General features: G+C 58.0%; 2 protein-coding genes across 5 annotated transcripts; one reads left to right on the top strand and one right to left on the bottom strand.

Annotated features, from left to right (window-relative positions):
• The first annotated feature begins 1,231 nt into the window (after nt 1-1,231).
• Nucleotides 1,232-15,978, top strand: STX6 (syntaxin 6). 2 transcript variants are annotated; one of them, XM_049809142.1, is made up of 9 exons: nt 1,232-1,323; nt 3,755-3,924; nt 4,530-4,624; nt 5,173-5,265; nt 6,407-6,469; nt 8,697-8,819; nt 10,133-10,239; nt 11,852-11,946; nt 13,602-15,978. In XM_049809142.1, exons 1-9 carry the CDS (start codon nt 1,289-1,291, stop codon nt 13,676-13,678), a joined length of 858 nt encoding a protein of 285 aa, XP_049665099.1. In that variant the 5' UTR covers nt 1,232-1,288; the 3' UTR covers nt 13,679-15,978. The 2 variants fall into 2 exon arrangements, with proteins under 2 accessions (XP_049665099.1, XP_049665100.1); XM_049809143.1 differs by lacking the exon at nt 5,173-5,265.
• A 118-nt stretch (nt 15,979-16,096) lies between these two features.
• KIAA1614 (KIAA1614 ortholog) lies at nt 16,097-26,890 on the bottom strand. Of its 3 annotated transcripts, XR_007507099.1 has the most exons (12): nt 26,644-26,890; nt 25,694-25,717; nt 24,323-24,958; nt 23,641-23,704; nt 22,216-22,374; nt 20,240-21,504; nt 20,065-20,155; nt 19,137-19,377; nt 18,506-18,618; nt 18,154-18,338; nt 17,212-17,785; nt 16,097-16,343 (listed from the first exon to the last, which is right to left on the bottom strand). XR_007507099.1 is itself a non-coding variant. In XM_049809135.1 (11 exons), exons 3-11 carry the CDS (start codon nt 24,951-24,953, stop codon nt 17,592-17,594), a joined length of 2,943 nt encoding a protein of 980 aa, XP_049665092.1. In that variant the 5' UTR covers nt 24,954-24,958; nt 25,694-25,717; nt 26,644-26,890; the 3' UTR covers nt 17,145-17,591. The 3 variants fall into 3 exon arrangements, 2 of the variants coding, with proteins under 2 accessions (XP_049665092.1, XP_049665093.1); XM_049809135.1 differs by lacking the exon at nt 16,097-16,343 and having other exon boundaries at nt 17,145-17,785; XM_049809136.1 differs by lacking the exons at nt 16,097-16,343; nt 25,694-25,717 and having other exon boundaries at nt 17,145-17,785.
• Between the last annotated feature and the right edge of the window lie 983 nt (nt 26,891-27,873).

Raw genomic sequence — 27,873 nt, 5'->3', positions numbered from 1 at the left:
CAGCAAGGAAGGGCCGGCAAACACAAGCCCTAAAGCTGCCACCTGTTGCACCACACCTGGCAAGCTGCGGCTTCCAAAGGCATGGGGCTGGCCGGAGCAGGAGGCGGCTTTCTCACCCCGCAAACTGCAGAAACCGGTTTTACATGTGCCACAGCCTTCCCACCCCACACTCGTGAGTAAAGCTGCTGCGATGGCAAAAATGAGGTATCCAGTTCACATGCTGAGGAGGCATCTCTGCAAATGGGTTTTGTGCCTGTTCCCTCAGTGAACCGGCACTGCCTTTGCTTGGGATGCTGGACCACAGCCACATTCGGGAAGCGCAAGCAGGGACATGCACTTTGGTCAAGAGGGCAAAGATTTGGGCGATTACTCCCGGCCAAGCTTTTGCAAAATCGACCGTCACGCCTGCCTGTCCCACGCCGGGAGCAACGCAGGGACATCCCCCACGCAGAGCGCTGCGCAGTGGGAGTTCAGCCGTGGGTATACGGGAACATCCCCTCGCGCTGCACGGGCACCCTCCCTCTCCTGCCAGCTTTTCTAGGCCCTGGGCTACCTGTGCCTGCAGCTGAGGGTCTATTAAGGAGCCCAGAGATTTAGGGAGAGGGGGGCGTGAAGGAAGAGGGGCTCCTCACCCTGGGACGGACAAAAGCCGAGAGGCGAAGGGCTGTTCTCGCCCCGCAGAAGGGAGGAGGAAGGAAGCGGTGCCTGTTCGTCCCCGGGGCAGGAAGGGTAGCGGGAGCAGAGCAGACTGGCTGTCGCTTTCCCCTTCTTCCTCCCGCCCGGGTGGGAACGCAGCCCGGCCGAGCCCCCCCCTGCCAGGCACCCTGGCCCGGCAGCCAGGACGTGCCGGCTCAGTGCCGAGAAGCCGGCCGGCGAAGGGCCGAGAGGGACGTCGTGCCCCGAGCGCCGAAGGGCTCCCCAGGGCCCAGCGGGCCGGAGGTTCCCCGGCCCTTGGAGAAGCCCTCCGGAAAACCCGGGAGGGCCCCGTGCCCCTACAGCACACCCCTCCCGGAGGCCGGCCCGGCGATCCCGCCGACGCGACGCCGCTCCCTCAGGCGGCCGCCGCCGCCACGGCGGCGCGCGACCCGCGCGGCGACCACGACGTCACCTGAGCCCACCCCGCCTCCCGCACATACACACACACACACACACCACCCCCACCCCCCCCCACACACACATACCGGCGCTGCGCGCACGCGCGGGGAGTAGGGGCGGGGCGAGGCGGGGGAGGGGGGCGTGGCGGGCGGCGCGCGGAGGCCGGGGCGCGCGCGGCGGCGGCGGCAGCGCCATGTCGATGGAGGACCCCTTCTTCGTGGTGAAGGGGTGAGCGCCGGCCCTCGGGAGACACCCCCGCTCCGTGGGGGCTGGGGAGGGCGACCACGACGGGGAGGGAGCCAAGGGCCGTTCCCGGGCGCAGGAGGAGGAGGAGGAGGGGGGGGGGGCTGGGCACGGCCGCCCCGCAGCAGGGGAGGCCCGGGGAGTGGGAGGGGGTGAGCGGCGGTCGGGGGGGGTCTCTGGAGGCGACGGGGGCGAGGGAAAATGGCGCCTCCGTCCCCCACCATCTGCGGCTGAGGGGGGGATCTGGGGCGGCCCCGGGCCCAGCTGGGGTGGCCGGCGTCGACGGGCGGGCGCGGAAGGCCCCGGGGCGAGGCGCTGTGCCGTGCCGGGCAGGTGCCGGGCCGCGCCCGGGCCTCCCCGCGCGAAAGGCTCCCCGCTCCGAGGAAGCCCCAGCTTTGTGGGTGCACCCCCGCTCCCACCCCTGGGGTGCAGGGCCGGGCGGCGAAGCGGGAGGTGCAGAGCTGCCTTGTCTGCAGGTGCGGCTCCCCAGCTTGGGGATAGCCTGCCTCGATGTCCCCGCCATCGGAGCGCCCTGGCAGTGGCTTGGGAAATGTCGCCGGGGCCTGGCTGGCTGGTGGGCGGCATCCCCAAGAGGCAAGGGTTGTGGTGTCCAGGCAGAGAGATGGAGAGGAGCGGGGGCCAAGGTGGGGAAGGAACTGCAGCATGGACGGTAGCCATGAGAGGAAGCGAGCAAAGAGCCCGAACAAAGGCAAACGCAAATCAAAGGTGGTCGAGGCAAGAAGAAAGGAAAAATGTAATTAATACAGTGAAAGCAGCTTAGTTTCTAAAAACCGCCCTGGGACCAGCTTCGGTTTCAGCTGCGGGGTGGTCGCCAGCCCCACATCACGGTGAAGCAGCACCAAGGAGGAGCGGAGGTGCTCATAGGGCAGCAGCGGGGAGAGCTGTGTGAGCACAGGAGGTGTGGAAAGGGATACTGGTGCAGCCAGGGAAAGTGAATCACTCTACCAGGTTGAACCGGTGCTAAGGGGGAAAAAATGCCAGTCGCTGTGGGTGGGGAGCGAATGTCCTGTCAGTCTTTCCAGAGAGGTTCCTGTGCTGTGCAGGGGAGGCCTGGGAGGGGAGAGGGGATGTGCTGCCACTCCCAGCATTAATTATTACCCGGCAGGTTGGGGTGGAAGGGGCTGGTGGAGGCCATCCACGTTGAGTTCAGTTTGCATTCCTGGAGTTTGTAATTCCTCCTATCAGAGGACATCCAGCTCTGCTTTAAATTCCTGCTTGTGTGTACGTGGGTACTTCCCCAACTATGCCCAGATGGAAGAAAAAACCCAAGACTTTTGCTAGCAAGTGGTGGAGGGAGTGAAGCTCCAGATCCTCAGTGTGGGCTGCTGACTTTAGGGCACTAGATGTGGCAGACTCGGAGCTGTGGGCATGTGAGGAGGGATACACATCAGGGTGCTGAGAGACTGCAGCTTAGACAGCAAGGTTGAGTACTTCAGGCCACGGCGTAACATAAAGAGAGCTGCGGTCCCGGCACCCCTGCAGGGTGCAGGCTCAGTTCATCTGTCCTGGGCTTTCCCTGCTGATAACCTGCTTTCCTTCACTGGCGATAAACACTTGTGTCTTACGTGGATGCTGTGTGCAAGCCCTTAGGCTCGTGGTGGCCACCTTTCACACCAGCAAAGTCTGGTCTCATCTGCGTCCCTCATCCCAGCTTCCCATGAACCTGGGGGAGTAGTTCATGGCTTGGGACCGCAAAGTTTGTAAATACAGATAACCACGGTGGTGGACCGTGACCTGAACTTACAGACCTGCTTGCTCCAAACCATCAAAGCAGTGTTCAGTGCTGTCAGCAAAGCTTGCCTTCCCGTGCTGTGAATGCACTCATCTCCAAAAAGCTTAGAGCAGCAGAAAAGACTTCTGTTCCCTAAGCTAGCGTAGTAGAGCTGTGTATTTTTTAAATGCTGAATTAAAATAAACAGTGCTGCACTCAACAGTCTGCTTGGCTGTATTGTGGGGACAGTTCCTGTAACTGTGTGCCCTTGGGGTATCTTACAGAGGTAGTCGGGAATCTTCAGAGGAAAGCTGTTGAGAGGAATGTAAAACATTAGTTGCCAAAGAGCTGCCTTGTTCAGATGCTCTGCCCTGGCTTGCCTGTGTGACACTCGACAGAAGCCTTCCCTAAAGAAATAGGTCCCTTCATTAATAGCTGACCTGTAAGTTCCTGCTGCTCAGCACTTTGTGCTGCAACAAGAGATGGGATGGTCCAGCAGGTAGGGCAAATCCTTTTTTTACAAAATCCTTATTTTACAAAATAAACTAAAAATTGTTTCAAGGAAAGATGTTTGGGAGAAAGTTGTGCTTTCCTACTCAGCTGGACACAGGGCTGTCCTGGCGTGACTGCTGCAGAGCAACTGATGATAATGCCTTTGCTTCTCTTTAATGACCCTGGCTGCAGGGAGGTACAGAAAGCTGTGAACACCGCCCAGGGGCTCTTCCAGAGGTGGACAGAGCTCTTGCAAGATCCCTCCATTGCCACAAGAGAAGAAATCGACTGGACCACTAATGAGCTCAGGAACAATCTGCGGAGCATCGAGTGGGACCTGGAAGACTTGGATGAAACAATTAATATCCTTTCTGTGGTCCTTTGGAGGTAGAGGCGTGTGGTTCCCAAGTTGTACTAAATAGCTGAGTACCAGTGCTTGCCAGTAGTTACTTTTTGCAGAAATCAGGACTATTTGGGATTGAATTTTGCATTTACATCAGCTTTTCTCAAACTGCAAATGAGAAATGAAGCCAAATGTGCTCAGCAAAAGGATTTTCCTTTTGCCTTTTTGTGTTCCTTTTGACAAGGTATATCCTAAGATGCTTTGTTCTAGAAAGCCTATTGTGTTGTATGAATTCGGATTTCTGTGTAGTCAGTCATACTTTAGGCTGGCTTCCAGAAATACTCCTTTTCCCTCATGTTCATCTGAACACTCCTGAAAGTGCTGCACAGCATCAGAGAACTAAAAAAATGCAAGAGAGAAACCTCACACTGGTGCGTGTACTGCCTAGGACATTCCTGCCATGCCTGTTTTTTCCTCCAGTGTTTTGTACTTTGCTAGTCAAATTTTGGTGAAAGGCTCAGCACAATGGCCACTTGGTAGACCCCTGCAGCGGCACGCTCAGGCTTTGTGTATCTGTCTGCATACCCAACACCGCTAACGGGGACTCCTTGACTTGCTGCCCATGTATTGTTGAGGCAAACCCACGGAAATTCAACCTCGATGCGACAGAGCTGGGTATCAGGAAAGCCTTTATCACGAGCACACGGCAGGTGGTCAGGGTAAGGAACGTGGGCTTGGGGTGGGAGTGTGGGGAAGGCAGGGGTGAGTGATTAGGTGGTTAAAAAAAAAGGAAAGCTTGTGGCCATTTCTGTGTTGAAGTGAAGAGCAGAGAATAAACCTACTACCTGCTCTTTCTTAGGCTTCCTTCTCTTCCCCATGCACTCCCTCCTAGGGCTGCCCAGACAGGTTTGGGGCTGCGAGGGTGCAGGTAGCCCGTGGCATACCCTCCTTTTCTGCTGCTGCCCCTTTGAGTCTTCATATCTGTCTTGCAACAGGGAGCCTGGGAAACTATAGAAACTGGGAAGGAAGAGTAAAGGACCCCACTGTGATGCAGGGGAGGCTGGAGCCTCCCTTCAGAGTTGAAGGAAATCGTGACTGTCCTGTGCTTTTGTAGCACTAGTTTTCAAAAACAGAGAGTCCACTTTGAACACTGACAGATGGTTAAAGCCTAGCATTGTTGACGTGGTGACTTCAACTTCCTACCACTACAAAATAGTCCAAACAACCACTAGATTTATTTTTAACTTGGGGAAGATTTTTTTTTTAGTTTAAGCTCACACTTCAGAAGCAAAAGGAGGATTTTAACAACTTGGTGGTAATAAATAGAGAAGAAACATCTTCCCAAAAGCTTCACTGCCTGGTAACAAGATGCTAGTTAGGAAGTTTTCTCCCTATTAATAGCCACACTGCATGTAGCTTAGTTTCTGCTGCATCTCGTGACTCTGATGTTCCTCCTTCACAAAATGCATTGCTGTGGCTGGCAGTAAGCTTGTTACTTTACCTGCAGTCCCTCAGTCTGGATGCAGTTCCTAAGGCTTGCTGCCTGGGAACTGATCCCAAAACCGCACTGGCCCCGGGTAGCAGGCATGTGCTCGCTGCCTTGCCCTCAGTGTAGTCCACTCCCACACGGGCAGGATCAGGCAAGCCCACTCTATGGTCCTCTTTTCCCGACTGAAAACTGCTGGCTAATGGGTTTTGGAGCAGCGTCTCTTATTGTATGAAATTCATTAGTGGCATTATGCAGCTAGCTTCCAGTTTCCAGGGGGAAATTCGTGATGCACAGCAGCATGTGCATTAGCTGGTGTGAAGTAACCGAGTGGGATCTGGCGCTCTTAGGCGATGTATTGCACATCTCTGAACTGTAAAACGTACCTAAATGTTCTGGTGACGTCAGAACTGTGCTGGTGGATCAACCCCTGCTAGATCATATTGACTACTTGCTGGTTGACCCTATAAAAACTAGACTACTTTACGTTGTGATGGGGATCCTTCTGTGGCTAGCGAACTTGGCAGCAAAACTTAATTGATAAAAGAGAAGACATAGACACGGTTGGAGAGGATGGCCACAGGACAGGAAATCTATCTCATTCTATGCAATGTAAAACCAGGTGCAACTGGGAATAAAGTGCAGCGGGTTACGGGCTTCCAAGACCTTGAAGAACATGACTCTTCCTTATAGTCTATCAATGGGAACATTAGTTCAGTATTATACAAATCAAAGTGCTTCTGGTTGTAGTAGAGCAAAACGAGTAGTAAATAAGGAATATTTTCAAAATACCCCATTGCTGCTGATTCTAATATTATTAAAACGATAAACTGCATTGAAGCTTTCTACAGTATCCTTCTAGACTCTTCAAAACTTTACATTTTCAAAGAAAATCTCCTTTCCCTCACTCCCCCTAAAGAAGCCTTGCTGGGTATAGAGGGCCCTGTAGCACCCTGAAACTGCCTGTCACCTCAAATCCAATGCTCACATATTTCTTCTTTTGTTGAACAAACAGGAAATGAAGGATCAGATGTCAAACTCCTCCATGCAAGCACTGGCTGAAAGAAAAAACAGGCAGGTGAGAACCAGAAACGGGCAAGTTAAGTGAATGCAGTGGCTAGTACTTTAAGGAGTGAGGAGGATTTATCAGCTCTAGCAGCTGTTGTCTTAAGGTATGTGTTAGGTGAAACTTCCATTTTCACTTACTCTGAGGCCCCACATCGTAAGGTAGAGTGTGTAGCATTGATCAAAACTGCATAAAAGCTGTAACAATAGTATATACTGTCTGTAGTTCATCCCCTTAAAAATCTTTTTTCTGGGAAGGGGCTTGCATGCTGCAGCAAGGCTGTGTGTTTGAACCATGTCTGTTTGCTGACCGAGAGCTGGTTCTCGCAGGCATGTTGCTGCCACTCTTTTCCAAGCCTGTCTCTCAAAGCAGTAAGTCAGCACTCACCATCTGTCTCTGTCTTCAGATCTGGTTGTGTACAACTGTCAGTGTTGCATCATCCCACAGAAAGGGGAATCTCCCTCCTCCTCGGGGGGAACAGACTCAGAATCCATGCCAGTGAATGTAATCCTGTGCTCTGCTGTATTTAGGAGCTGAGATGCTGCAATATCCTTTCACGCAGTTGCCTCTCTTAATAGTTAGCCATGTAAGAAGACGGAAGGAGTCTCAGGTTGTCTGCACTTGTAATCTAAGGAATAGAAATAGATGCGGCTTGTGCTCCTTCCCAGCTGGCAGGGAGGCTGTAAGGAGATCTCAGAGCTGCCTCAGTAAAAGTTGGTGTGTACTTCATACAAGGAACTTGCCTGACTGCATCAGTCTTACCATTTGTGGCATAAATGACAAACTGCAACAAGCTACTGAGAAGCACAGAGCTGATTCCTGAGCTTGTTACAGGGTTAATTGACATGCTTGGCAAACGCTTGAAGAAGCAAAGTCCCTTACACCCTTGCTCAAAAAAGTCTGTAGCTGTCTCTGTGTTTTGCTGCTTTCCTTTGCGTGAAGTTCCTGCTAGCTGCAGGAGACCATATGGCCCAGCTTGTGTGGTGACATCTGGTCAGGAAAACTGACTTCCCCTTGCCATCTTCCTTTCCCTTCCCCAGCCCCTCGCCTTCCCTCCAGACTGTGAAGCTTGTGCTGCACTGGGCTGCAGCAGCTTTTCCAGCATGTCTGAGAGGCTCACTGGCAACAACCTGACCCTCACAGGCTAAGGCTAGCAAACAGGCCTTTCTATTGAAGCTGCAGCAAAACTAGTGCACTGCGTTAAATAAGTGGTAGCTGCGCTTGCCACAAACTGGAGAGAACCAGGAGCTTGCTTGTTGTCTCGGGGGCAAAGCCAGATGTCCTGCTGGCTTCCTGCATGGTTGGTCCATTGGCTTTCCTCACACCTCCTTGAACCTTGTAAGGCAGATGAATCATAGAGACAGTCTTGGATTTAGCCTGCTGGTGCAGCCTTGTCATTGTCATGCTGTTCTTCAGAAATACTTGGTTGTCCCCTCCTGCCCACGACCAGAAGCTGCGAGGTAGTCTCGTTACAAATCGTACTTGCCTCCATACTGGTGGGCAGAGCTCCTTAGCCCTCATGTAGTGCTGCAGGGTGCAGCTCCTCAGCTGCAGGCCGCTTTCATTCTCCAGCATCTGTCGCTCATGTTATACCCCTTCCAGGGACCAGACTTACTCAGCTGGAAAGCCACATCTCTCCTGGCTTTGCACAAGCTTCTCTCTTCAGGTTGTAAAGCAGGTAGCAAGTCTAGTCTTGTATGCTGGCAACTAAACAGTATGCTGGAGGAACAGGTAGCCTGAATCAAAGAACATGAGCATATAACACTGCTGTGGTTATACATTGCACTGTTTTACCGTCAGCACAACTGGTTAAGTACTTTATCCAGACCTTCTTAAGTCCCTGTCATTAGTAGCACAGTGTTCAGTTCAAGCTATACATCTGTTAACACAGTATATCTGGATACTTCCCAGTTTACATGTCCTACCACACAGTGCTGCCTCTTGAGCAGACCTTTGCTAGTCCTTTGTGCTGTGCAGACCTCTTGCTTACACTGTCTGTTGGTCACACTCCAGAGGTATATCTGCAATATCAGGCTGCAGAGACTTCCCAGGCTGGCATTTTGGTAGTGCGTTGTTTAGTTCATGACAGCACTCTGGCTGAGTAGCAATAGAGCGGGAGGAAAAGGATGCTGTATGCGTGTGTACAGGAATATTGCCGTGTCTGCCTTCCTGCTACACCCTGTAGACAGGCTGTGAGCAGACACAAGGGTGTTGCTAAGGGCTTTCTGCATCTGTTTAGGCACTCCTGGGAGAAAGTGGGAGTCAGAGTTGGAGCTCTGGACCTGACAAATACAGCCGTCTGGACCGGGAGCTGCAATTAGCAAATTCACACTTCATCGAGGAGCAGCAAGCTCAACAACAGGTAAGGCAGCTGGCACCACGTGGACTAAATAGCTTTGCTTGCCAAATGGGTGCAGGGGGGTGAGGTATGGGCTGCAAGAGCCAAAAAAAATCCAGTCCTTGGCTGGTCTGGATCCAGGAGCCTGACAGCCTTGCTGTTTGCTTGCAGCATATACCTATGCATGCATTTCCTGTACAGCACAGCTCTGGATGTATCTTGGCACAGAGTTTTTAACCCTTGAGGCCTGGGTCTTCTGCTTTGTACAGAAGGCAAACAGCATGATCTGGAAGATTTAGCATGCTAAGCTTTAATGCTACAAGGATTGCTGAAATCCTTGGAAGAGTAGAAACATTGCAAACTGAAAAGAGCCTCTTATGCAGCTTCCCCTGGTTAAAAAATGAGCTGATGTTTGCTGGTGTTTGTGTGCATCTTCATCAGAACAAGCTAGGAGCAGGAGCACATGCCTGCTTCCTTTTCCTGCCTTTGTCAACATGAGATTCGTGAGAAAGCCTGTGCAAGGGCTTTGCGAGAACCCCTGGCGAGGTGCTTCCCTGCTGCTGAGGGATTTTGTCTGGAGAAGTGCCCGGGCAGCGTGCAGACCCACATGCAGCAGCCCACCCAAACACAGGCCTTTAAACAGGCAGGTTCTCAGAGGTGGCAAACTCTGCTAAAGCTTCTGACCCATGATGCCGCCCCAGCTTTCAGACGATTTTTACCTAGTGACTCTAAGAAGATAAATAGATTCAGAAATAGGTAACTAGGGTAAACCTAATCCTTAGTGTGACTGTGCCCTGAAAATGACTTAAAACCAGCAGACCTATTCCTTTGGCACGTTGAGAGCCAGGCTTGCTATTTTTAGCTTTAGAAGCTGCAACAGCCTTTTACTTGCATTAACCCCTTTTTAGCTGCAGCATTTCCCAGGCACAGCATCAGTGTGGCTCCCTGGTGACCGCTGCTGTACCCACTGTGGGCAGAGGGGCTTGCAGAGGGTTTGATGACCGGTCCCTGTGACTTCGAAGAGTTGCTTTAGCGTTGGGTGCAGCAGGGAAAGCAGGGGGCATGGCTGAGCTGAGGCTGCATTTGCAGGGATGTCAGGAGACTGCAGCCTGCCATGCTGTGGGGATGCCATGCCAGGGTGGCTTTCCTGCGGCTGTCGGTTCTCCAGCATTTCTTAGGAATTTGGTCCTCATTCCTGGTGGCTTAGGTCTGTGCCCAGGCCCTGCAGCTGATGTTGGCTGAGCAGTGAGTGTCTGTCCACCAGATCAGCTGGCTCCGACCCAGCTGCAGGAGGCAGCAGACCTGTAATTGCCCATTTCCCTTCTCTTTGGCCCTAGTTGATTGTGGAGCAGCAAGATGAGCAGTTGGAGCTGGTCTCTGGCAGCATTGGGGTGCTGAAGAACATGTCCCAGCGCATTGGCGGGGAGCTGGAGGAGCAAGCAGTGTAAGTGTGAGACACAGTGCTGAAAACCCCGTGGGGTATGGGGCTGGCTGCAACACAGCTGGAGGTCCTCGCACACATCTTTGCCCCTGTTAGGGCCTTGAATTTATTAGTCCCTCAGGCAGTCTCTCTTAGCCAGCCTTTGGTTTTAGGCAGTGGAAAGCATTTCTTACTGCAGCCTGTAAGGATCCAACTGCAGTCTCGTTTGTTTGAAAGCCTGCACCTAAGGAAGACTTAGCTTAGACTTTCTTCTCTCTGCTTTTGCATACTCTCCCTAAGGCACACAGTTAGCTCCTTGGCTTCAGGCAGCCAGCAGTACCAAACAGATGAGGGAAGGAGGTGCTGTGTAATGGGGATACTGGGTGCTTTTCCACTCCACAGGGTTTTGTGCTGCCCCTGGATAACTGCTTGACCTGGGAGTTCTCAGCTCTGTCTTGCCACTCTGAAACACGCAGCACAGAGCTGCTATTCATAGTTAAAGCTAAAAATAACCCTCACCCACGCAAAGGGTTAAAGGGTAGCTCACAAAGTAATTTGCATCCATCATTTACATATAAATTAGATTCCTTTCTCAGTTTTTGTCCTTTGCAAGCAAGTGCATAAAGTTTCCAGTTATGTAGGCTAACAGCTACCACTTCCAGAGAGGCTTGAAGGGTTTGTGCCTAAAACCCCTCCTTATTTGGCTGATGGGAGTCTGGAGGACTATGTCCCTTGTGAAGTGATACTGTCTTTGATGGAGAGGAGGAACTTTAAACCCACCTCCTGTATGAAGTCTTGCAGCATGAGAGTCTTCTCTCACAGAAGCTGATCATTGTGGTGTTTCTGTTTCCAGATCATCACGTAAGCCTTCAGTGCTTGCTAGACAGTAGCAGATAACAACTGCAATGAGTTTTTTACAACTTTCTTTTTCCCCACTGAATGAAGGTTGAACAAGTGCCCTAGAACTCCAAGTGAAGGAGGCTGTCCTTTTAAATGTATTAAGCTTTAAAGTCCCGTTGGCTGGAGATGATTGGATTGGTACCTTGATTCTGGATATGCTTGTTTCTCTTCAGTGGGTTCTTGGCATTGACAAAACACAGCTTCAAGAAGGCTTTCAGATTCATTACAGTTGCTGTGTGGAGGAAGTAGAGGGGTAACTTTTATGCAGAGCTTAAAAAGCTGCTTAAAAGCAATTGCCAATCTCATTCCCGCTTGATACATGACCGGAACAAGATTTTAGCTTCAACTGCAAGCCCTGACCTGGCAATTAGATCTATCTAACCAGGCTCTGCTAATCACACATTATAAATGAGAATTACCTCTTAAAAAGAGGAAAATCCTCACTCCTCACCTTGTGGGGTGCATATTGCTCAGCCACGAACACCCAGGGAGGACCAGTCCAACAGGTGTCCCAAATGACCTCCCATTTTCCACCAAAGCAGAGCTGCTGCTTCAGCAGGCTTTTTTGCCTACCTTGAGTGCTTTCAGGAGATGGGGCTATGTTCATTTTCTCTGCCAAGGTGTGATACACTGATCACGTCAGTGTTTAGATCAGTGTGTATGAGCGCACTGAGAAATCCTGAAGGGACATGGGATCTGCTGCTTGCTGACAAGTGCCGTGCTTTTCTGTCCCCAGGATGCTGGACGACTTCTCCCATGAGTTAGACAGCACTCAGTCGCGGCTTGATAACGTCATGAAGAAGCTTGCCAAAGTGTCTCACATGACAAGTGGTAGGTCCAGGGAAGTGGGATCCAGTCCTGGAAAGGGAGGCAAGCCCTTGGATCTTTGAGCTGGGACGCTACATGCTCCCACCCACTGACAGCCATCCCAGACCCGAGCAGAGGGGAGGGAGCAACTCTCAGTGCTTGAAAGAGGGAGAAGACTTCCAAGCCCTGCAGCTCCTCCTGCCCAGACACTGCTCTGCAGCCTGTCCTTTGCCTTTGTTTTATTTACAGATGCCTTTCTATTTATGCTGCTGCTGCTGTGGTGGGAAAATCCCCCTCTAGATGGTAGGAGGGGCAGCTCTGCAGACTCCTGCTCTGCTGCAGTTTCCCAGGCTGCCTGCTGAACAAAAGCTTTAAAGGTGCCATAAAACACTCGCCACTGTGTGTGGCTTCCCCTGCACCAAACGCTTGCCTGCAGCAAGCCCCTTCCCAAATCTCACCCGCCCCTGGGCTGCTGGCGCCTGCAGGCCTGTTGTCAGTCAGATATATCTCTCAGCTGGCAGGGGAAAGAGGCGATTTCTGTGCTGGAGGGGAGGCTGAACCCATGAGAAAAGTCCTTATAAGGCTGTGCCTGAAGCCGGTGGGCTGGCAGGGCGCCTCGGGCAGAGCAAACAGGAAGCCCAGCGTGCCTGCCGGGAAGTCCCCCGCTGCCGGCTTGCCTCTCTGAGCCCTGGCAGTGCGCCCGGCGGTCGCTTCCTCCGTTACCCTTCTCCCATGAGTGCTCAGGTAGCTTGTGGAGGCAGCAGCAAGTCAGGAGGAGAAGTGTTCCTGCTCTGCAGGATTAGGCTAGCCAAGGGATTTATGAGGTTGTGGAAATACAGCCCTAGAGAGACCATTTGTAGTGCTGACAGTGCACTTTTGGGTCACCAGTAGCCCAGTGGTGGCATGACTGTTGGCAAACCTCACATGTCTCCCCTGTCCTCTGGGAAAAATGCTTTGATCGTTGCAGAGTGCTTCCGAGAGTTGTGAAAGAGCATTTCTGCTATCCCTGGTGTAGCATGCGCCAGGGCTGACCAGGAAGGCTCTTCCTGGGGTAGCTGCTGTGCCCAGAGGTTAGGGGGTGCCAGCAGCCCTGTCTTCCCTGCTGCACCATCGTGTTGCAGGGGCTTTCCCTCTGCCATCACAGACGTGGCCATGGACAGATAGCAGCTCTCAGAGGCGATGTAGCATTTTGCTTCTGCAGACTGTGCACGGGGCCAGCAAGGTGTAAAGACATCAGGCAAAAACCTCATTCCTGGCACTCTCCTAAGGGGAGCTGCCAACAAGCTCTTCCTGGCAGAGCTCTTTTGGGCAGCTTTCACCAGACCCCTTCTTGTTCCTTTAGCAAACAGGTTAGTCCACAAATGAGCAGCAGCGCACAGCAGCTCTCTACTTGTTCCTCCAGGTTGCTTTTGAACTGGCTTAATCAAATCTGTTTGAACTTGGTTGCAGAGAAGCCTCAAAATTCCCACAGCTGTCCCCAAAAATGGATGTATACTGGAGGAGAAACACTGTTGCCCCGTGGGCTACAGTGGGGCATGCTGCCAAAGGAGCCACTGCTTTGGCTTTTTATGGCTTCTTTAAGCTTAAATTGGGCTCCTAGCAGTACAGCAAAGAAAAGCTCTCCCCTGATTTTCCTTCCCCGTTAAAGCAGGAAGGCTGACGCTTCCTTTTCCTTCCAGATCGACGGCAGTGGTGTGCAATTATTGTCCTCTTCGTCATCTTGCTGGTGGTGCTCATCCTGTTTTTTGTCCTGTGATGGACTGAACTTCCTTGGACGCCCACTCCCCGCCCCCTTGCCCCCGTAGCACGGGGAAATGAAACTCTCACCGTTTCCGTCCGCCCACAGAGATCCCCGGCAAGAAAACCCGCACCCAGCTCTCGCCATTCTCCTCTGAGGACCACAGCTCGGCTCCGCTGGCACCTCACCTGGCCCCGGGGAGAGGGGGTGGAGGACTGGAGCTGCCTCCTCCCCTGGTGCGGTGTGATCTGGACCTGGGCTCCAGGTCTGGACCTAGGCAGCTGGAGGGGGACTTGGCCCCTGTGCTTCCACCCTGTGCAGGTAGGAGCTGGTTGCAGCGGTCCCGAGCCACCTGCAGTCGGATGCAGACAGAGCAGCGAGCCCTGGGGAGGATGGGATGGGGTGAGGGAGGAATTAATTATTTCACTGAGCATTACAAACCGCATCGCCAGCCCACGGGTGCTTGCCAGCCAAAAGCATTACCGGGAGGAACGGTGGCGTGAAAACCCACGCAGCCACGGCAAGGGAGGGGAGCCCTGGCCGAACTCCCCCTGCCCCATGCTGCCTTCCTCCTGTGAGCCGGCTCTGTGCTGCCAACTTACTGCCGAGATACGATGGTGAGTCTGCAGCAAAGCATTCACATCCACCACCCCTTGGCAGAAGCTTACACGCAGGTGAGCTGTAGGGTGTAGTGTCCTGCCATGGGTTGGTTGGGTGCAATTAGAAACCCCAGAGCTTTAAACTTGGGTTGATGCAGCTGAGAGCTGGCAAACAACCATTAGCCAGAGTGAGTTTCTTAAAGCTTTTAAAATTGCCTCCTTTGTTATACAAGCCTCTAAAGCTCATTGACTGATGCTTTCTTTGCTCTTGTATAACTGAGTAACTGCTTCTGTTTAACAGCTGCTTCCCTTTGGCAAGTGATTTGTCAGGTCTAAAATAACTTATTTTTTTTAAGAAAAAAAAAAAAACTTTAAAGATTTTTTTGATGACCGTTTGAGCCACGTTCTCTCTGCGGGTGCATGACATGCATTATCAGAGGAATGGGGCTCAATTATGTATTTCAAGTGCATATGAACTTGTAAATAGGATGTCTTAATTTTTCCCAACTGCTGTTTTTTGGACACCTCTGTTGTAAGCAACCAAAGGGCAGGAAGGAGATTCAAAGCTAGGTCACGTTTCTGTATGACTTCTCAGTCCTTTTGTTACCTTTGAGTTGTTCGTCACTCGAGTTGTCTCAGCAGTGTCAGATAGCCTAGTTGTCTCCCTTGTACAGTGAATTAGGAGTTTGCCAGGTGGTCGATAGCAAAATGTGGTGAAGAAAGCCCACCCTGGCAGAATTACTGGGGAGAAGCACAGACAGGGGTTTCATGCTGCAAACCTTGGTTGCAGGACATGGGATGACTCTTCAGGAAAGCAAAAATGATTTCTTACTAAAGTTTGTTCCCATATTTATGTTGCAAACACCAGAAGACTTGGGACAGGCTGGCTTACGCCTCCCATCTGGGTCTCAGATGGGGCTGAGGGAGGAAGTTAATTGGTGCTGACGCTAAGACTTCTGCTGAAATTGCAAATTGGCCCCCAAAAGTCCTACTCCCTGAGTGGGAAGTTTACCGCCAGACGGCTTTACCTCCTGGATGCTTAGCCTGGACTGAAGACTCCTCCCCAGTGGGTTTGTGGCTCCCTTCAAGCAGCTGCGTGATCCCCCCTGTCCCCTCCACAGGTGCCAGGCACTGACAGCCAGCAGCACTGTGCCTTCCGCAGCTGGCCACTAGACTTGAGAGGGGCAAAACAGGGCTGCCCTGCTGCACCTGCTCTCGTCGTTAACGCACATGTGCCCTGGGTGCCAACCCACACTAATTATTTCAGCAGTTGCTCTTTATCCTTGCAGAGCACCTTGTTTCTTTTGGTTATGCTGCAAGAAATACACGGGGTGTCTCCTTTCCAAGGCTGGCTATCGCAGTGTCTGCGTGGCTCCTTGGGCTTCGTACCTCTCCAAGAGCAGGTTCCCAGGAGCACGAGTCCGACCAGCGAGCGGGGCTCGCCGTTGGCCGGTATTTGCACACCTCCAATCCTCACGTTGTTTTCGGCGTGGTTGTGCATCCTGTGGGAGCAGCTCCCGGTGCTCCGTGCAGGCCCATTCCTTCATTAGTCTGGCATACTGCCGGAGGGTGGCCCAGCTGCTGGCATCACCGTAAGCCACCAAACTGTCTTTGGTCCCTTTTCCTGCGTACATTTGCTTTTTCTGTTGTTGGTGGTGCCCCTCCCTTTAACACTAAATAAATGCATTAGTGCAAATGCCCGGCGTGGCGCAGAAGAAATCACCCATCGTTCCGGCAGTGACCCTTGCTTGGGGACAAGCTGGAGGGGGGCGGGGGGTGGGGAGGTGTCTCCCAGTGCTGGGTAGCAGGAAAAGCTCCCACCAGCATCTGCTGGGCATCACCCTCCTGGCTTTTAAGGCTTAAGTGGCTGCTGCAGTTTCTGGGGTCCCCTCTGCACCGTGGACAGCTGCTGCCCAGATGTGGGGGATGCTGCAGGCAGCTGCTGCCCAAATGTGGGGGCACCACCATGCAGAGAGCAGCTATTGCTGCCGTGCCTCCTCCGCTTGCCAGCCTTGGCGCCTGCCGGAGAGGCTTGTCCCTGTGCAGCCGCCCCGGCGCCATGGCATGCGTTTCCCCTCCCGTAGCTGGAAAAAACAAAACCCCCAAATCAGCAGCAGGAGCACAGACCCCTCTCATTAGCGATGGATACTTGCAGGCACGTCCCCACCGCTGTCCCAGCAGTGCTGGCAGGAGGAGAGCAGCCCTGTCACCCCCTGTTCCCCCCCCCCCCCCCATGCTGCTCACAGGAGCAGGGACGGGGGGGATGTTCTGCTCTTCCAAAAAGCAGCATTGCAGGCAGCTGAGCTCCCCAGCCCCTGTCCCCGTCCCCGTCCATCCCCCCCCCCCCCCCCCCCAAAACACAGTCCGGAGGTGGCTGTTAGAGTGGGGCCGTGGGAAACCAGGCAGCAAAGACCCTGAGCCCATCCAGAGACAGCCCCACTGCCGCCCCAAAACAGCCTGCCTGGGGATGGCAACAGGGAGCCCCACCCCCAGCTTTCCCGGGAGCATTGTACCCCCAGGGATGCCCTTTCAGCCCTGTCCCCATTTCCCCACCCCACAGACCAGACAGGTCCTTGGGCCCCCAAAGAGCAACTCCTGCTCTCGGCCGACAGCATCCCAGCTCTGCCGGTCCCAGGACCATGCGCCATGCCACCCTGCAGCCAGGACGTGCGTTCAGTGCCCCAGAGAAGTCCCCACCATGGTTACGCCAGCCCTGAGGGGCTCAGCCCCACGTGAAGGCACCCACACGCTCCCCAGCACCTAGACCTGACCCCAGCTCCCACATCCACCAGCAGCCCCATGACCCTGGGGCTGGGGCATGTCCTGTCCCCCTGGCCAATTGTCATGCCCCCCCCCAGCCCCTCCATGCCACCCACAAGCCCAGGGCACCATATTTTGTGATTAGATTTTTTTTTTTTTTTTCCAGTTTGAAATAATTTAAAAGAAACCCACCAGCCCACAGGCACAGGTTTCCAGTGGTGGCAGGGAACCCCACATCTCCTGGGGATGGGGCATCCCCACACTGGCCACCCCAGTGCCCAGCAGGACAGACCCACATGAGCTTAATGACACAGCTGGGCTGTCCCCTGTCCCCACACTTGGGGCAGCTCCTGGAGACTCTAGACACTGTAGGGGGGTCCTTGGTCCCACTCTGGCTCCTGGGAGGGACTGGGAAACCTGCCTGCCCCCACCGCAGCGGGGAGCCAAGTACTGCACCGGAGTGGAGCAGGTCCTGGCACCGCGGGGCAGCTTGGTCCATGCCACACCATCCTGCAGCATCCCAGGACGTCGTCATCCTCCTCCCACCGGGCTTCCCGGGAGCTGTGCCAGGGCTACCGGGGTGTCGGTCGGTGCCTGAGCACGCGGAGGGACAGGGTGTCCGCCCGGAGCAGCAGCTCACGGATACGGGCCAGCCCCAGCCCCGAGACGGCCACCCCATTGACCTGCAGGATCTCGTCCCCCACGCCCAGGAGCCCTGCGTACAGCTTGGCCGTGCCGGCGTCCGTCATCTCCTGCACGTAGACACCTGTGGAGAGGGACAGGGGCGGGTGAGCCCCCCATCTGCACCCCATGGTCAGGGCTGTGCCCCCTAGGGGTGCCTGGGGGCTGCACACTGGGCCCATGCACAGCAACAACTTCACTGTAAATGGCTTTTGGGACAGGCTGCATGCCCCAAGCCAAGGACTGATGGACACGTGGGACTGTGCGTGGCCAAAGCCACACGTGATAGCATCCCCCTGTCCACCGCCACCCCTTTGGGGCTCAGCAGGGATGGAGCAGCCCCCTCCACCCGTCCCCAAGCTCGCTTCTGGAATGGGACAAGAGCCACCGCGGAGGGGCTATGCCGTGCCTCCCCAAAGGTTCATGTGACACTTTGGGACAACCCCACCGTACCTGTGTCAGGCCGGCCGTGCCCAGAGGTGACGCAAAACCCAAAGGCGCCGTGGGGGGGTCGCTGCAGCTCCAGCTGGCTGGTTCCATCGGGGAAGACCTCCACCACACGCCCCACCGCACGCAGCCGGCCGGGCACCCCGATGTCCTCGACGCTCAGTGAGCGCCGCGGCCCTGAGCTCCCCTTCCTGCCGGGAGAGGGAAGATGGGGTGGGGAGAGGAAAGATGGGGTGAGCAGGGACCCCAGGAAGATGCTGGGGACCAGGTGATGGGGTCCCCAGCTGCACCCAGCCACCGTGTGTGGCTGAGCACCCCGAAACAGCCTTACTGGGCATGGAAGCACCTGGGCATCTACCTGTCGGCTGCGGTCTGGGGCAGGAGGTAGGCGCTGGCACGGGGTGCCTTGCCCAGGAAGGGGTGCAGGCTCTGGACAGAGACGGCTTTTTGGGGCTGGCAGAAGGGCGACACCTGAGGAAAAGCATGTGGTTGAGATGGGGACAACCACCAACGTTGTGCAGTACCGCAGCCCTTCACCCACTGACGTGCCAAGGGAGTGGGGGGCATCCCTCACCCCCTTGTCCCCCTGCCGGAGCCCTCGCCAAACCACCGCTGAGGAGGGATAAGCTGGTGTGCCCTGCTCTAGGCCAGGTCACCCACCCAAGAAGCAGGGTTTCTTGGTGAGGCACCTCACTGCTCAGCTAGCTGGGACACACGAGCCATGATCCCGAGTCAAATTACCCCACCTCCCCTCCCCAAATCTGCTCTTTCACCCACCTTCCAAGTCCCTCTTTCCCCCTTCCACTCCACATTTAGCTCCAGCCTTTCCAAACCCAGCAGCTTTGGGACAGCACAGGCACCCACACAACCCACCCCCAGGACCACCGGGGCCATAAAGCAACGCTCAGGAATGCTTCACCCCAGCCCAGCACCCCTCCGCCTGTGGGACCTTCCCGGTCCCCTCGCAGCGGGGGTACGTTTCGGCTCACCAGCCGCAGGGACTGCAGAGAAGGCGACTTCTTCATGCCGGGGCCATCCGGGGGGTTGCTGCCGGGGGCCGGGAGCTGCTCCATGCTGTAGCAGCGGAAGCGACCCAGGCGCTGCTTGGTGCTCTGGCTCAGGCTGCACAGGAGCTTCTTCAGCCCCGATGCCGAAGCACTGCTGCCCTTGCGGCTCGCTGGCCGCCCCGGCTCCCTGGATGGAGAGGGACGATGCTCATCCACCACGTGCCTGGAATGGGGAACAAGACCGGCAGCTGCCACAGGGCTGGGGGTGCATCTTGCACCCGCCTTCACAGCCTTGAGAGCTGCAGCACGGTGAAATCGGGATGCACGGTGAGATCAGGGTGCAGCCGCCTCCCCGCAGCAGTGACCCAGCACGTGCAAGGGACGGCTTCATGAGCCAAAGCTCCCTGAAGGACTCCCTACCCGTCTTCCCCATAATTTCAGGGGTTTAACACCTTTCAGACCTCCCCCGCTCTCTGCCTGAAGGGATCGCATCCTGCCAAGGGGCTTGAAAGACCCAGCGCCACCTCTGAACTCTCCTGCCAGGTTGAGACATGCTGCGCCCGGGCATGGGTCCAGTGGGTTTGTGTTTGATGAGCCCCAAGGCAGCCCTGGGGTTGCCAGCATTTAGCAGCTGCTTTTCCCAAAAACAGAAGACCCGAACTAAACACCTCCAAGGTCACCCACCATCACGTTTGCCCGCAACGCTCTCGGCGGAGCCAGATGCGGGGTGCAATGCAGCTCCCCCAAACCCACTTGAACACACATGCAAAATGTCACCCCCACATTGTGGTTTCTGGGAAGCTTTTGGTGCCAAAAGGTAAGAGTCCCACCGGGAAGCCTCGGGGGGATGCTCAGGGATGCAGCTCCCACCGCAGACGCAGGATGCCGGCAGCCCCTCGCTCTCACTCACCCGTCTGCCGTGCTCCTGGCAGCTTCCCCGGGGGGATGAGCAGCCTCCTGGGGTGCAGGACCAGCGGTGGGGTGTGACGATGCCCCTGTAACTGCAGCAAGACAGTCACGACCCTGCTTCGTTAGGGACAGCCCCCTCCCCAAACCCTGGGGACCCCTGCGCGTGGGTCTCTTACCTCTGCCCGTCCCCGGGGGGTCCTGCCCGTGGGTGTTGTTGCAGTTGTTGGTGGACAAGGCACGGAGGGGGCTCCCCGGGAGCCACCTGGGGCTGCAGGGACCCCGCCGCTCCTCCGGCCCCACCGTGCCCCCGGGCTGAGGGGGTGCAGCGCTCCCACCATCAGGCTCTGGGCCCCGGGCTCCTTGGCTCGATGCCCGGCGGCTGCCACAGGAGAAGAGGGCTTTCCTGCAAGGCACCTGGGAGCAGGCCTTTTTGGTGGGAGGGGGAGCGGGGAGGTGGGTGCCCAGCATAGGGGTGCTGGCTGCCGGCTGCAAGGAGGAGTCCAGAGGCTCACTAGGCTGCCGCGGGGGATGAGCGGTGTTTCCCACCCCCTTGCTGCCCCCCGAATGCTGGTGGGGGTCTCCGTCCTCCCGGCTACCGGCTCTCCCCAGCGGCGGGGGGCAAACAGCCCCCGTCCGGTTTGTGGCACCACCCGAGCCCCCGTCCTCTGCGCGGGGGCCACCGCTGGCCGCGCACGTCCCCTTCCCAGCCCTCGCCTCCGGCTGCGGGGCGGCACGGGGGGCCTTGTGCCCACGAGCCCGGGGGTCCCGGTGCCCCCGTGGGTGTGGGCTGCGGGGTCCTGCCTCCTCGCTGTCCGTCCGGCAGCCGTCGGAAGTGTCGGTGCTCTCCAGGGCCGAGTCCACCTCGTCGATGTAGGTAACGTCCCCGATGTACGTCTCCTTGATCTTCTCGGTGTGGATGCGCTGCCGGGAGGGGAGGATCCACAGCGGGGACCCCCGGGGGCCCAGAGCCCTAGTTTTGGGCTCTGGCCGGGCGGCGCTTGACCCCCCGCTATCCCCTGGGATGCTTCCTTGTGCCGCAGGGCTACTTTCAGCTGCGTCGGTGGCCGCCGGGGTGTCCGTGCCCCGGCTGGCGGCGGCGGCGGCGGCACCACCACCGAGGAAGGAGCCGCAGGCGCTGCACTTGCCCCCGACCACGAGGTCACCGCTCTGGGCTTTGGGCTGGCCGGCCCCGTCCCCCGGCTGCCCGCCACCAGCCAGCTCCGTCGAGGAGAGCACCGAGCCCAGCGCCCGCCGGTGCCGCAGCTGCAGCCGCTCCAGGTACCGCACCTCGGCGTCGCGGGCCGACTCGTCCTCGAAGCGGACGCGGGACGGAGAGGGTCCCCGGGGTCGCCGCGGCCGCCCGCAGCTCGACTCCCCGCTCGACGAGTCGCTCAGGCTCCCGCCGTCCCGCGGGGCGATGCTCGGCCTCCCGCTGGGCTCCCTGACGTGGGGGACAGACAGATGGACACAGACGAGCTGCGAGAGGGCTGCTCGGCTCCCTCAGAAAAGCAGGGCAGGAAGGGGAAAACCCAGCGCAGAAGATGGGGCAGGAGGAAAGTCCACCCGCTGCTCCGCCGCGGCATACAGCCCTGCTCCCCTCCAGCCCTCCGCCCAGGCTGCCCGAAGCTGAAATGACAAGAGGCTGCGGCAATACCCTGCTGCCACAGCCCGACCTCCATCGCCTTTGCCCGGCACCGAAGTGCGAGGTTAATCAGGCCGGGAACCCCGAATTGCACATGACCCGGCACACAGGGCGAGCCCCTTCCAGCAGCCAGCCTCCCCCGGAGAAGTGCTCCCCATCAGCTGGGAAACACCACACCCTTAATGCCTCCACGTTGCCATAAAACACAATTAAACACTCCTTCCGCCCCCCCAATATTATGTCGCAAAGACTTCAGGCATACCCGGGCAGGGGGGATGCTCCTGCGAGCAGAGAGCTGCTCGCGCGAGGGTACGAGGCTGCACGCACGCATGCATGCAGCAGGTCGGACCCTGGCTCTGCGCACACGGGTGCACGCTCTGCAAACACGCCCGTGCCTGCATGCACGCTCCGCACACACGCTTGCACGCTTTGCACACGCACCAAATCCAGATGCGCCCCGGAGAGCACCGTAGCGGCAGGGGATGGCGCAAGGGGGGGAGAGGCACTGACCTGGGGTGCGGGACGGCGGCGGCGGCGGCGGTGAGGAGGAGGATGTCGTGGCTGGCGCGGAGGGGGTTCGTCCGAGCCTTCATGCGGGCGCGCTGCAGCAGCTGCTTGGCCTGCTCGTGCCGCGGGCTCAGCTCGAGCTCCTGCCCGGGGACAAAGGCCCTGCGGCCGCGCAGCGGGGAGGGGGATTAGGAAAAAATAACAGGGATTAGACGTGGTTTAACAGTGACGATGAGGCTGCTCTGCCCAGAGAAAACGGGGCCCGGCCTCCATTCACGGATAGGCTGGCTGCCACACCGGGGCATAGCCGGGCGGGAGCCCCCTCTACCCCCCCAGTGCCAGGCAGAAGGAGGGGGGGGTCGCACCCCACACCGGTGATGCTTTGGGGGAGGCTCAGCACCCGCACAGCTCGGGCTCCGGCTCAGCCGAGGCAGCGCTTTGCACCACAGGCATCCCAGAGGTGGATGGGGAAACTGAGGCAGGCGTTGCCTCCAATCCCCACCGGCGTAAATCCCACAACGTTGTGAATGCAGGTAGGTTTGGGACGAGCCCCGGACCCGGCTGCCTTCCCTTCCTTGCTGAGGGTCTTCCCTGCCCCACCAGCTGCAGGGCGGGGGGGATCCATCAGCTATGGGAGGGCACAGCCCGGCTCCGGCACTGCCTTCCCTGTTGGCCATGGCCCTAATCCCCCTGATTAAAATAATCAGCTCAGGCAGTCACTTCGGGGAGCCTGGCCTTAACCTCTTCACGGCAGGAGGGTGGGCGCACGCCAGCTCCCAGGAAAGCCCTCTATGCAGCTCCACGGGGGGTCCAGGCCCCCCCCCCCCCCCCCATTTTGGCTGCCCCTGCTCATGGGGAGTGCAGCATCCCCGGCTCTGCCTTGCACCCGGCTGTCACCGACCAACCCCAGCCGCCAGAGCGGAGCAGAACCAGTAACCACAGTACAGGGGGGGCTTCCCCACTCGCTTGCAGCCCCCATGCAGCCCCCAGCCCACACGCTGCCGCCCAGCTCACCTGCCCATCCCACCTCTGTATTTTTAGTCTGTACCTCTGAGGTTTATCATTAGTCCAACAAGATTACACACGCCTGCCGCCTCGATCTTCTTAAGCACCTGGAGCAAATTTCTCTCCCGTCTTCTTCCCCAGCTCCCTTCCCGCCCTGGGGTGCTGGCAGGGACCCCCCCACCATGCCCAAACATGACACGGACACCCGGCTCAGCCTGACCCTCCTGCCCAGCTTGCACCGAAGCATCGCCAGAGCCCGTCCATGCTCCCCCCCGCCGGCTGCCACGCTGGGGTCTGCCCCCACAGCCCTTCCCCGGAGCCCTGCCGAGCCCCAGTGCTGCTTGATGGAGTGCATTTAAAATACAAGACTGAGGAGGAAAAAAAAGGGAATTGTCCATCTCTGCCACGCTGGGACTGACCTACCTGCAGCCCTCGGCGTCCTGCAGCGAGACCCCCGAGTCCCAGTCCCCATCGCTCGCCGGCACCTCTGAAACGGAGGACAGGGAAAGGCATCAGCCTGGTTGGACTGCAGCCCCCACCCTGGTCCTCCTCGATAGCACCCCTCGTACCCCCAGCCCCGCCTGTGCTAACCCACACCCTTTTCGGGGCTATCCCAACCACTCATGCTCGGGAGAGGCCCCAGAGGAGTGGGATGTGGGGCAACAGCAGGCGGCGTGGGGTGGGACCGCGGGGATGGGGACCGCCGGGTTGTTAGGGCAGACGCTTTCAAAGGACAAATTAATTCCCTTTTCTGGCAGCAGCTTGCAAAGGGAAGATGACGGCTGCAGACCTCGAGTGCCCCAGAAAGCGGGTTTCTTGCTTTTAGCAGTGAAATTCCTCACCAGGATGCCGGAGGGGACCGGCAGCGCCCAGAGCATCCCGGTGAAGAAGGAAGGGCCCCATTTTGTTTGCGGGCATCTCCTACAGCTGCCAGCATAGGGGATGCAGAACCTGCAGGGAATGGGGCAGCCCTGGGGTGTGAAGCAGCGCAGAGCTGCGGGAAGCTGGACGATGGCACCGAGGACCCCCTTTCCTCCCCCAAAGCTTTTCCTTCCCACTCCCCCTGGCTCTACCGAAACGGCCGCCACCTGCCCAAAATACGCACCGGGCGCGGCGAGGCCCAGCACCTCCTGCAGCAGCCGCCGGTTCCTCTCCACCCTCTCGGCCAGCGAGAGCCTCTCCCAGCCCTCTGCTGCGGTGGGGGACACAGAGGGACCCCCCTCGTCCTGTGGTGGGGTTCGTGCCTCTTCTTCCAGGGGGGGTCTCTCGTGGGGGGAGGCAGAGGCGTGAGACCCGCTGCCCTCATCCCGGGGGAGCTCGGTGCCTCCCGGCACGTCTCCCTTGGGTGCCGGCACCCGCCAGAGCCCCGGGGTGCCGGCGCGGGGTGCCGGGGCTTGAGGGCCGCCGGCCACAGGCTCCCCACCATCCAGCAGCCCGTCCGTCAGGTAGGTGCGGAGCTGAGCCCGCGGCTCCGACGCCGCCCCGTCCGATCCCGGCTTCCCCCGCCGGGGCCGGGGCTTCTTAGGTGAGACGCGCTCGGGGGCGGCCGTGGGGGTCCCCGGCCGGCCACCCCCCCGCTTCTCCTTCAGCGCCTTCACCTTGCTCTCCAGGATGGCGTGGGGGCCACGGGCGGCCTCGGGGTGCTCCGGCAGCGCAGGGGTTCGGCCGCCGCTCTGGCCGTGCTGCTTGGGGGGCCGCGGCACCCGCCGCGTCTCAGCGGGAGAGCCCCCCTCCATCCGCCCTGCGGGGAGAAAACCCAGGGGAGGGTGGGCGACCCCCCTCGTTGCCCTCACCCTCCTCCTCCCCGGCGCTGCCCCAGGCTCTGCAGGCAGCAGACAGGGTGATGCTTGCGCCCAGGGGACAAACGCACGCGACGCCACCGTGGAGAAGGGGACAGGGACGTGGCGCAGCACGAGGCCGCCCCCCCAACCCAGAGCACTGACGCTGTACCAGCATCACTCTGGAGTGGGGGGAATGGGGGAGCGGTGGTTCCCCAAATCAGGCAGCTGGGGGGGGGGGGGGGGGAAGCAGGAGCACGGGTGCCTGCCTGTGCTGTTTCAGGTGCCCTGGGGCAGCCAGCAAGATGTCCTGGAGGGAACCGGCAGTTTCCGAGCCAAATCAAGGCCCCAAAACTCTCCAGGACAGAAAGCCCCCACGGCTGCAACTCGCCAAAGGTGCCACCACACACACACCAGCCCCCTGCTCCACCCCAGCCCCCAGGGTCACACGCGTCGCTCGTCCTGCACCGGCCTCGTGCTCCCCGTGGAACCCAGGTACCGCCACCCCCCTGCACCCCACCGGGAGCATCCCGGCCCCGCTGGTACCCCTGGAGAAGCCTCCCCCCTGGCCAGGGCTGCAGGAGCATCCCCAGGACACCCACCCGAGCCCCATCAGCCCCCCGGCTCACCGCAGCCCCTCACTGCCCTGGAGTGGCAGTGGGAGAGGGCTGCAGGCAGGAGGCGAGGGCTGTCCTTACCCCTGGAGCAGCATCGGGAGAGGGCTGGGAAGAGGGAGAAGAAGGCGGAAGAAGGGAAGGAAGCAGGGGAGGAAAAAAAAAATTAAAAAAAAAAAGAAAGGACAAACCAGCAAATCCCAGCCCCTTCAGCCGAGCCTGAGCTCAGCTGCTTGGCTGGGCTGTGGGGCCATGGCCGGCCCTGCCTCCCGCCCCAGCCTCCTCCTCCTCCTCCTCCTCTGCACGCCCCCAAAACACGCCAGGGCACCCCGCCAAATCCTGCCCCAGCCCCGAAGCCGAATCGCCTGCCCCCATGCCGGCTGGCGGGTGGTCCCAAATGGCAACGCCACCGTGGCCACAGCACTTTCCGAGCGTGGGAGAGACGGAGGGGACCCTGCAGGAGGGGGGAACCCAAAAACCCTGTGCCGGGACAGAGGGAAGCCCGTCTGCCTTGGCCGGCTCTCAGGAATGTCCTTTGTCTGGGCTGCGGGTTTGGGAGGGGAGCAGGGAGCGAAGCCAGCCCACCTCCCCTGGCCTGCCGGGAGGGGCACCTCACCCCAGGGTGCTGAGTGCTGGAGGGGTCTGCCCCGCACCAGTGGCTGGGGCTTCAGGAGGCCCAAAAAGGATAGAGAGGGGTGGGGGGGGGTGGGGGGGTCGTCTCTAACAGCCTTCAGACTAGGCACCCTCCTGTGAACATCACACGCTTGCAGACCTGCTAATTATTCCTGCTTTCCCAGAGGCCAAATCCTGCCCGGACCCCCCGGCAAGCAGGGGCCAACCCAGCATCTTCAGGCTGAAGGATAGTGGGAGCCAAGCTTGGTGCATCCAGATACCATCATCCTTAAACCCAGCATGCAACACACACCCTGTGGAGCCACCCGCTCCACACACACCCCAAAAGACCCTGCCTTCCTCCCCAGAGACCCCACAAAACTCATCACGCGGGACGAAGTTCCCGGGTGGGCAGCGCTTACCTGGAGGTGCGGGGGCTGCTGTCCCCGGGGGGCAGGAGGGGTGCCGTGGGGGCCACAGACATCCCAGCCCCGCTCCGGCTGCCGCTTTAAGCCACAGCTTTTGATATTCGTGATTGGTTTCATAATCCCGATCAAAAGGAAATCACCAGGATTATGAAATTGTTTTAATCCTCCCGGCTCCAGCCACGCCAGCCCCTGCCAGCACGAGCAGCAAGAAATCACTTTTATCTTCTTAAAACGTCCCCTGCCACCCCAGTGGCCCCGGAGCCCTCATCACGGCCAAAACTGAGCCCTAAGGCTTCCTTCCCCACGGGGCTGGCTGTGCTCACAGTGGGCAGCGGAGACGACTCCTTGCTCCACGGGGGACAGACCGAGCATCTTTCCCCAGCTGCTCCCAGGCAGGAGGGGACCACTGGCAGGTTTGGGTGGAAGACCCCAGGGCAGAGAGACCCTCCTCACCCTGTAGCCCAGCCCTGGGGTCCGACCTCCCCTGCAATGCCCGGAGCCATCCTTACCTCCACACCGTCCCAGAGAGGGATCCCAGCTCCTCTGCCCCAGGCTGGGGAGGTAAAACGTGCCTGGGAGATGTTGTCCCCATCAAGCTGGGGACAAACCGGCCAGTGAGGTGCCAAAGCAAGGGCAGCCAGGCTCCTGCCACAGGCAGGGAGCTGCAGCCAGGATTAAACCTCCGGGAAGCGGCTGGCATGAGCAGCAACAGGCTTAGAGTGATTTCAAGGCGTGGGGCTCTCTTCTGGAGGAAGATTGATTGCAAGAGACGATGAAGAGATTTAAGAAAGCAAAATGAAAGCACAGACCCCAGACAACCCAGAGTTGGGCTGCTCAGCCTCTGGTCTGAGCAAGCAGGACAACACCTTGGACCAGAGACAAGCTGCAGAGAGGCAACCAAAGGCCCCCAGAAGGACCAAGAGCCTTGAGCTGGTAGGCACGGTCTGGGCAGGAGGTTTCCTCCAGCATCAGCCCCTGGCGTGTTGGGTTTGAGCCCTGGGCACCTTCCCGTGGACCCCTCCTGCCCACCTCCAACCCCTTCTCAGACATCTCCCTCCTCCAAACACCTCCACCTCCTCCTGGGACACAGATGTCCCCCACCTCCGGCCACCAGTGAGCCCACAGCTCCCAAGGGTGCAAGAGCAGCATCTTCACAGACCGGTGGAAGCACACGCTTCATGGGTGGATGCAGCACCAAGGGTGGGACGTGGGAAGAAAGACGCA

Source organism: Accipiter gentilis, chromosome 8 (assembly GCF_929443795.1).
Source record: "Accipiter gentilis chromosome 8, bAccGen1.1, whole genome shotgun sequence".
NCBI classification, from domain to species: Eukaryota; Metazoa; Chordata; class Aves; order Accipitriformes; family Accipitridae; genus Astur; species Astur gentilis.
The sequence above is the reverse complement of the archived record's forward strand: the minus strand, read 5'-3'. Positions and strand labels throughout refer to the sequence as shown.